Source organism: Sinocyclocheilus rhinocerous, unplaced genomic scaffold (genome assembly GCF_001515625.1).
Source record: "Sinocyclocheilus rhinocerous isolate Xijiao unplaced genomic scaffold, SAMN03320098_v1.1 scaffold1511, whole genome shotgun sequence".
NCBI classification, from domain to species: Eukaryota; Metazoa; Chordata; class Actinopteri; order Cypriniformes; family Cyprinidae; genus Sinocyclocheilus; species Sinocyclocheilus rhinocerous.
In genome coordinates this window covers 218,881-228,554 of record NW_015666239.1, presented here as the reverse complement: position 1 = coordinate 228,554, position 9,674 = coordinate 218,881, and the positions used below count along the sequence as shown (strand labels likewise).

At 41.3% G+C, this 9,674-nt stretch overlaps 1 protein-coding gene across 1 annotated transcript in view; it reads left to right on the top strand.

The window, feature by feature from the left end:
- Nucleotides 1-37: 37 nt before the first annotated feature.
- Nucleotides 38-9,674, top strand: part of LOC107732193 (rab3 GTPase-activating protein catalytic subunit-like) — a 24,316-nt gene continuing 14,679 nt past the window's right edge. Inside the window, exons 1-6 of the mRNA XM_016543467.1 lie at nucleotides 38-267; nucleotides 3,267-3,363; nucleotides 3,437-3,540; nucleotides 4,287-4,402; nucleotides 9,388-9,457; nucleotides 9,594-9,626. Coding sequence (XP_016398953.1) covers nucleotides 163-267; nucleotides 3,267-3,363; nucleotides 3,437-3,540; nucleotides 4,287-4,402; nucleotides 9,388-9,457; nucleotides 9,594-9,626 — 525 coding nt within the window. The 5' untranslated portion in view covers nucleotides 38-162. The remainder of the gene's footprint in view (nucleotides 268-3,266; nucleotides 3,364-3,436; nucleotides 3,541-4,286; nucleotides 4,403-9,387; nucleotides 9,458-9,593; nucleotides 9,627-9,674) is intronic.

Sequence of the window (9,674 nt, the reverse complement as noted above, 5' to 3'; positions counted from 1 at the left end):
TTAAACTTGTGTGTGTGTGTGTGTGTGTGTGTGTTTCCACAGGCAGCGAATCCCGGCTGTTGTCTGGAGGATTTCGTGCGCTGGTATTCTCCGAGAGATTACGTGGAGGAGGAAGGGGTGGAGGCGGGAGAGACGGTCATACGGGGCGACCGGAGCCCCCGCATGAAGATCCCGGGGAACATGTGGGTGGAGGCCTGGGAGACGGCCAAAGCCACGCCGGCCCGCCGACAGAAGAGGCTGTTCGACGACACCAAAGAGGCTGAGAAGGTCAGAACCCTGAGTCTGGATTCGGACGACCTCGGTCCAGAAACGTGATCCGCTTTTGATTAATATGAATATTTTGATAATATTCATTTCAAGCCACACAAACATGATCATTCATTAGAGATGCATCGAATGTTCAGCAACCGAAATAAGCGAAAAGACTGAATAAATTCTACCGAACAATGATGTGACGTGATCAAATAGAGGCGCGCACTAATGCAGCAAACATGTCGCAGTGTGGAAGCATTTAAAACTGTCCGAGAAAAACGCAAAAATCATTAGAAGCACCGACAGCCAGAGACTGATTAGCACTGCATCGCATGTCTCTGATGAGAAGAGGATGATTGAAATCGAGAAATAGCCTTAAACATTTAAATACACTGCAGAATGTTATGTTTCTAATACAGTATTCTGACAGCAATGACCAGCTCGTTAGCCAGGGTTCAGAGTCCAAAGCGTGAGGAAAATCTGCTCTGAAACTGTGTTACTCATCAGATGCACAGTCACATTTTTATTAATTTTTACAAGGCATGTGATACGTGCGACAAACATCTTCCTGAATTCGTAATGAGAATCATTTATAAATCTGCTGCTGTCAACAAAAATTAGCACTGAGGTCTTCCTGCGGGTTTCTGCCAAAATAAAATCCGAGAAAAAGCAACAACTCCCATCAACATTCATAAATGTTAGTTTTGTAATTTTACTGTTGTTCTGTAAAATAAAACAATAAGTAAGATGATGATAATAATAATTACAACAGCTCTATTAATACATTTATTATAACATTCACACATAGTGTTCAAATTGGGATCTGTAATATTTTCTAATGTTTTAAAAGAAGTCTCTTCTCAGCAAGCCTGCATTTATCTGTACAGTAAAAAAACATAACTGATTCAAGAAGACGGTCTCAAAAATGGCCTAAAAATATTATTTTACTAACTTATTAATTTTAAGTTAAATTGTGCTTTGTTGATATAATGTCTGCTAGAATGTAAAAAAAAAAGTTCAGTGTTAAGTTTTTTAATTGTTGTTTTGTAATTGATTTTTTCTTTGAAAAGCAAGACAAAACCGTAAAAAGCACATTCTGGCTATTTAATTTATGCAATGGTGGAAAAAAAAAAAAGGCGAAAAACCGTGAAAAACCGTGTTCGGTATTCGGCCCAGTGTTTCATTTTGTTCGACTTCGGCCAAGAATATTAATTTCAGTGCATCCCTAATCATTCAGTCTTCATCTGCTCACACTCACGTGCTATAAACCACACACACATCCCATGATTCCCTCAGAGCAGCCAATCAGAGCGCAGGCCTGCTGGAAGTGTGTTAGAGCGCCAGGCGTCTCTTCTGTCCTTCAGCCGTCTGTCGCGTCCTCGTGGGGAAGCTGCAGGATTTACTCAGGAGTTATTTAGTGTGTTTTGCTCCAGTAACGTGTCCTCGTGACAGGAGCGTACAGTAAAAACCTTCCCAACAGCCCACTGCATCGGTCACTACAGCACCCTAACATTACACCTACAAATAAATCACTTAAAATTACACTTACAGTTGTATTAGAAAAATTCAACATTTAAATCACTTGAAATTATATTTACAGTCAGAAGCGTTGTATTCAAATAATGCTTACAATTAATTAAACTGCTTTAAATTACATTTGAAATCAGAAATGTGTTCAAATCATTTAAAAAATAGTGCTTAAAATTACATGTAAAGTCAGAAACATTACGATTAAATAGTTTAACTATTAAAATGCTTAAAACAAAATATTATGTTTGAAATTGAAATGAAATCTGAACTCAGAAGTTATGTTAAAATAATTTATTTAAATGCTCAATATGAAAAAAATAATAGCAACCTTTAACATGCCTAATATTTTGTATCATATCTTTATATATATGCAGAGTTGGAAACGTTACTTTGGAAATGTAACAGATTACAAGTTACTCTGTCTAAAATGTAATAAGTAGTGTAACTATTTCAGTTACTTTATTAAAGTAATGTAACCGATTACTTTTTGATTACTTTTCTAAATTTCTAATGTTTTCAACTGTTAATCGTTTTCAAAGATGTAAAGCAGGCAGAGTTAACCTTAGAGTAGCACTCAACACTGATTACTGTCAGAATCCTTCATCAGTTGAATTGAGATTATAATAATGTAATTTAAAGAACAGCCACTACAAATTCAGACATGCTTTGAGATCATTCTGAGGTTAAATACAGATTTAAAACCAAAACAATAAATAGTTTAATAGCTATGATACTGTTGTTGAAATCAAAACACTGGCATCTAGCAATGCCTTGGAAAAAGACAGTTAATGCATCTTAAGAAATAAAGCATATACATAAACCCAAATAGGAAATAAAACAGTTATCAAATAAGCATGTGTGCTGTTCTGTGTCCTAAACTCCTGAAGCATTGCGGTCTCATATTTTAGAGCAGTTAGTGCAATTTCTGAAAGAAGTCAATTAAAGCATTTTTTTAATTAACTATTTTTTTTTCCTCAGTAACTGTAACTGATTACAATTACATTTATTTTATAATTAAATTACGTAATTTAGTTACATGTAAGTAGTTACTGGCCAACACTGTATGTATTTGTCTTCTCTCATCAGAGATATAATATGATTAATTTCAGCAGAGTTGAGTGAGCAGCGAGTTTAAATTATGAAAGAGCGTCTGCAGTAACAAAATCAGGAAACTTTTGATGGCATCAAGAGAACAGCTTTGTTACTTTCCTTGACAAAAAAATCTAGAATCAACCAATCATGTGACCCTATTGAGTGTGTGTGTGTGTTTGTTATTAAGTGTGTGTGTGTGTGTGTTAGCTTTAGTTTGCACACAATGAAAAAACCTTTTAGGGACATTTGGGAACATAATCGACTGGAAAAATTACCTTGTTTTGTTTTTTAGTTCAATTTAAACTCTCCAGTCAGTTTCTGGTGTGGTGTGGGTTAGTCTGGGCATTATATTGGGTTTAAATGAGCTAATGATGTTTGATATGTGTGTGCAGGTGCTGCATTACCTGTCGCAGCAGAAAGCGTCGGATCTGACGCGGCACCTGATGCCCTGTGTGCTGCACGCGGCTCTGCTCAAGATCAAGGAGGAAGGTCAGTGTGACTCTCTGAACTGTAAATACAGTGTGTGACGTCACTGCCGCTGTAAACGTGATCTCTCCTCCAGAGGCGACTGAAGACATCGCGTCGGTGCGTAAAGCTCTGCAGCAGGTCACCGCTCACGCCAGCAAACTGCTGCGGCACCCCAACCCTGACTTCAAGAAGCTGGAGGTAGAGCTGCACGAGTCTGGATAAACTGAGAATCGCGGTTCTCCCACGATTCTGAACTAAACACAATAATGTGCGACAAAATATTAGGCCTAATTGCTGCAGTCTATTTAAAAATGATTGATTAATTTGAATGAATTATTAAACATTTTAATATTTAATATATGTATTTAAAATACAAAATGTGTCCCTGGAGCACAAAAGCAGTCTTAAGTCGCTGGGGTATATTTGTAGCAATAGCCAAAATTTTTATGCCAAAAATCATTAGGATATTAAGTAAAGATCATGTTCCATGAAGATATTTTGTAAATGTCCTACCGTAAATATATCAAAACTTAATTTTTGATTAGTAATATGCATTGCTAAGAACTTCATTTGGACAACTTTAAAGGCGATTTTTCTCTATTTTGATCGCTACCATAGACATCACATCAGTGTTTATATTTGAACTATAAACTTTCATCCCAGTATTTCTGTGATAATATGAATGACTGTAAGACAGAAATAATACTGTGTAGTTGTTTGTGACGCTGTTTCTGATCTAAACATGCTAACTGTCTGCTCTCTCTGTCAGCAGCAGTGCGAACACAGATTTGAAAAACTTTCCGTATGATTTTTTCAAAGGTTTAATAGACACGGGCGAATCGTTGTCATTTAAAAACTAGATTGCGTGGGTGTTTGAATCAGGATCACGATCTTTTAACGATTAATCGTGCAGCTCTAGTGTCAGACGTGTGTGTGTGTTTCAGGACGTCATCGTTCAGATGAGCGCGGTGGAGGCCGTCATCGCCTGCGCCCGATCGCTCAAGGCCAAGTTTGGCATCACCGGAGGACAGCGGGAGGACGACGCTGACGAGCTGGAGAGGTAAAGCTTGATCTGCTGGTCAGTGCAAGCACTACATGTGACCAGTGCTGGCAAAATGAGTCACAATGAGCAAACTTTCCAAAATTAGATATTTGTAGTTTCACATTCTCCATTAAAAGACCTTCAAAATGATATATGATTTGTTGGAATCGGACGTAACAATGTTTGAACCATGCCTGTTTGAAGCGATGTCAATTCTGAGAAAAATCTAGTTAAAAGTTTTCTGAATGTTCCAAGGCAAAATCACCTAGCAGCATTACATCTTTTCCTCCAGTTACAGTTACATTTATTCATTTAGCAGACGCTTTTATCCAAAGCGACTTACAATTGGGGGATACATAAAGCGATTCTTCTTAAAGAGGCAAACAGACTGTTCGTGCGTTCACACACATCCCGTAAAGACACGTGACATTACGATGTGACGTGTAATGTGACGCGTTCTGTTTCATTTAAGCTGGTGAACGATCTCAGCTTCAGCGCAGATAGTGAGGAGCTACCTGATCTCTGCTTCATTACAGTTTGCACATATTTTTTCGTCGCGAACATTGATCTGCCTTCAAAACACCCGGCAAAAGAGTCGCACAATAAAGTGCGTCATCACTACGACACACCCTTTACGGCATTGGTTCTGGCTTTTGTTCACACAGAGCTCGTTCCGGGACTGAACCCGGCAATGTTACTAGGTCCCCAACCCGGGATCAATCCCGGAATCAATCCCGGGATGTGTTTGCGTTCACACAGAAGGCACTCCGGCAATTTTCCGGGACCAACGTGCAGTGTGAAAGGGGCACAAGATGGTGCCGCTGATGGCTGCCTCCGTGGTGTGCTCCGCAGTTGTTTTTATGTTTTTATTAGTTTGTCCTGTCTTTAGTTATATCCCTGCAATCAGTTTCACCAGAGATGAATTGCTGGACATTCGGCAGTACACACCACCCAATATTTCACCGGTTTTTGACTGTTCTGACGTTTTGCTGAACGTTGTAGTTGGCGGAGCTGCAGCGCTGATCAAACACGTGAGCCTGGCTTTACAGAAACTCGCTGATCTGATCACAGAGACAGAGCAACAACACCCGGACTCTGTTTTAACCATTCTCTGAGACGTTAATAAAGCAAATCTTTTCGCTGTCCACACGAAAGCGCAAGGGCGGCGTTTTCAGATTTATCCACTCTGGGACCCGGTTTAAAAAAATATCCGTTTCACTCTCCCAAAATGCCGGATCCGTCTGGACGAAACGCCTATACGATACAAAATGTATGCGTATATACAGCTATCCGCGTCTCCGTGTGGACGGGACCTCAGTTTCTGTGAAGACATGTGCATTCCTACCAGGACTCATTTAACCTACAACAATGACAAACCATGGTTCACTGCAAAACACAGACAGCTCCGTCAGGCCAAAGAAGATGCTCGCAGGAATGGGGACAGAGTCACAGCTCCGTCAGGCCAAAGAAGATGCTCACAGGAAGGGGGATAATGTCTTGTATAAACAGGCTAAATACACACTGGAAAAGGAGATCAGAGTGGCAAAAAGGAATTATTCTGAAAAGCTAAGGATTCAGTTCTCTTCCAATGACACGGCTTCAGTGTGGAAAGGTCTGAAAGACATCACCAACTACAAGACACCATCCCCCAGCACTGTGGAGCTTCAACAACTGGCAGACGATCTGAATGAGTTTTACTGCAGGTTTGAAAAAACACCCACACCCGCTCAGAACGCTTCTCCACACAACCATTCACACCTCCTGCAACCCCCCTCTCCTCCAATCACCATCATGGACAGCACTGTGACTGCAGTCGAGTCATTCAGGTTCCTGGGCACCACAATCTCTCAGGACCTGAAGTGGGACACTCACATTGACTCCATTGTTAAAAAGGCCCAGCAGAGGTTGTACTTCCTTCGCCAGCTGAGGAAGTTCAACCTGCCACAGGAGCTGCTGAAACAGTTCTACTCCGCCATCATTGAATCCATCCTCTGCACTTCAATAACTGTCTGGTTCAGCTCAGCTACCAAATCTGACCTCAGAAGACTACAGAGTATAGTCCGGACTGCTGAGCGAATCACTGGTTCAACCCTCCCTTCTCTCCAAGAACTGTACTTATCCAGAGTGAGCAAAAGGGCTGGCAAAATCACTCTGGACCCCTCACATCCAGCACACTCCCTCTCTGAACTGTTGCCATCTGGTCGACGCTACAGAGCACTGACCACCAGAACGACCAGACACAGGAACAGTTTCTTCCCTCAGGCAATCCATCTCACGAACACTTGACAATAACTGTGGAACACACACTATTTATTAACTCATACACTTATTTATCTAACACACATACTCAGTCTACACCTCAAATTTGCACATAATATACAGTACCTGTACATACAAAACTGTCTGGTTCACTGCAAAACTCAGACAGCTCCGTCAGGCCAAAGAAGATGCTCGCAGGAATGGGGACAGAGTCTTGTATAAACAGGCCAAATACACTCTGGAAAAGGAGATCAGAGTGGCAAAAAGGAATTATTCTGAAAAGCTAAGGATTGCAATCCATCTCATGAACACTTGACAATAATTGTGGAACACACAACACTATTTATACACTTATTTATCTAACACACATACTTAGTTTACATTACGAACTTGCACATAATATACCTGTACATACAAAACTGTCTATTGTAATACACCTGTACATACAATTGTCAATTTGTATATCGTTATTGCCTATTTACTTGTTCTAATTTTATTTTATTTTTTTCTCTTTTATTATCTGTGTTTTTGTCCTGTCACTGTCATTCTGATGCATTGTGGAAGCTTCTGTCACAAAAAAAATTCCTCATATGTGTAAACATACCTGGCAAGAAAGCTCATTCTGATTCTGATTGATTGATGCGAGCCACAACCGGTAGCCCGTGCAGGGAGATAAAGAGAGGTGTAACATGGGCTCTTTTGGGCTCGTTGAAGACCAGTCGTACCGCTGCATTCTGAATCATTTGTCGAGGTTTGATTGTGCTTGATGGAAGTCCAGCCAGAAGAGCATTGCAGTAGTCCAGCCTAGAGATGACAAGGGCCTGGACAAGAAGTTGTGCAGCATGCTCCGTTAGAAAGGGCCTGATCTTTCTGATGTTGTGCACTGCAAACCTGCAAGATCGAGCGGTCTTTGCAATGTGTTCTTTGAAGGTCAGCTGGTTATCAAAGGTTACACCAAGATTTCTGACCGAAGTTTATGGGGTAATTGTAGAAGAACCTAGCTGGATGGTGAAATCATGCTGTAGAGTTGGAGTGGCAGGGAAGACAAGAAGCTCAGTCTTTGCCAGGTTGAGCTGTAGGTGATGTTCTTTCATCCATGCCGAGATGTCCGCCAGGCAGCCTGAGATCCGTGCAGCTACCGTTGGATCATGTGGTTGAAATGAGAGATAGAGCTGTGTGTCATCAGCATAGCAATGGTAGGAGAAGCCATGTGCCTGTATGATGGGACCCAGTGATGTAGTGTATATGGAGAAGAGGAGCGGTCCTATAACTGAGCCCTGAGGAACCCCAGTGACCAGTTGATGTGCTTTGGAGACCTCTCCTCCCCAGGACACCCTGAAAGACATACCTGTGAGATAGGACCAGTTCTTTTCTTAATAATAATTACTGTATTAATAATCATAATATAGCTGTTTTTTTTTCTATCTTTGTTATAAATAAGAACAGATGCAAAAAATCAGTAGAACAAATAGGCTATAAGAAACATTTTGTTTCTATTATGTTTTATCGTTGCTCACTGGTCTCATTGTTACAGTGTAAAATAGCCACAAGTTTGCTCGTATTTTTGAATTAATTTAGTGAATTTTCTAAGGTTAAAATTACAGTGCTGTTGGTGATCCGGTCAGTTCAGCGCAGTCATTGTTCAGGTTCTTCCAGCCTTGTTCTTTGTTCTCTAAATGTTTAGCTGAGGTCTACAGCTGCCTTTGCTTGTTATCCTCCAGCAGAATGTGTTTTACAGTAAGAGTTCATTCTGCTGCAGGAGAGACGTGGAGCTGTTTCCACAGAAACATAAAACAAATGTGTGTCCGTATCAGCTGGTGTCCGTATGAGTCGGAAAATATTGGATATCGGCACAAATCTGATATCACTGCTCGCTTTTGATAAAAGCTTCTTCCAGATGCATAAATGTGATTGTGTGATTCTGTGACTTCTAATGTTAGTGAAGTTTTCTGTTCCAAAACCTGTCATAATTTAGTTTTTCAGCATCATGTCACAATCTCTGACCAAAAGCAGGAATTCAGCCTGAAATGATTGGTCATTATTTTCTTACTCATGTTCCAGAATGAACTCTTTCATTGGGGAACATAAAAGAAGAGATTTTTTAACAGTAAAAGTCATGTGCTCCAGTGTTGTTTGTGTTCAGCATCAGACAGTGAGGTTTGGAAGGCAGTAAATGTGTTGAACGGAGCTGAAGCGCTGTGTTTGATAATGAACACATGTGATCTGTGAGCGAGACACCGCTGCTGTCCTGAGCATGATGAACCTGCCTTTAAAGCGCGTTTGGAGCGGTGTGTGTGTGTGTGTCGGGCTGACAAGAGCAGGAAGGGCATGTCAGAGAGTCTCCTGCTGCTCGTTAGTTCCCAGGGGCCGCTCAGGGGCCACAGCAGGCCGGTCAGGAGAGACACGCCGGCCTCATTAAGACCTGACCTGGAGCTGCCTACATTATTTTCTCCTAAGGTATTGCACGGCTTTTTGTGCATCACGTGGAGAATATTTATTTAATAAAAGTCATCAATGAAACTGTAAGTTCATAATACCATTTTAAGAGCTTTTGTGTGTGTGTGTGTGTGTGTGTGTGTGTGTGTGTGAGTGTGTTGAGCAGGCTGCATTTCCCGTTTCATTTCTCAGTATGACGAATATGAACATGATAAACAATCCTCTTTCTTCATCTAAACTCTCCTGCACGCTCTTCCTGTGACGCTCAGTCTCGTGTTCTAACGCTGTTCCTGTCTGTCGTCTGTCAGGTTTGTCAGCTGTTTGCTGGAGGAACCCGAGGTTTCTGTGGTTGGAGCCGGACGAGGACCTGCTGGAAACATCATTCATACTTCCTGTGACGCTCAGTCTCGTGTTCTAACGCTGTTCCTGTCTGTCGTCTGTCAGGTTTGTCAGCTGTTTGCTGGAGGAACCCGAGGTTTCTGTGGTTGGAGCCGGACGAGGACCTGCTGGAAACATCATTCATAAGCTGTTCGTCAGCTCTCAGCGGGTAAACCAACACACACACACACACACTCACACACACACACACACACAC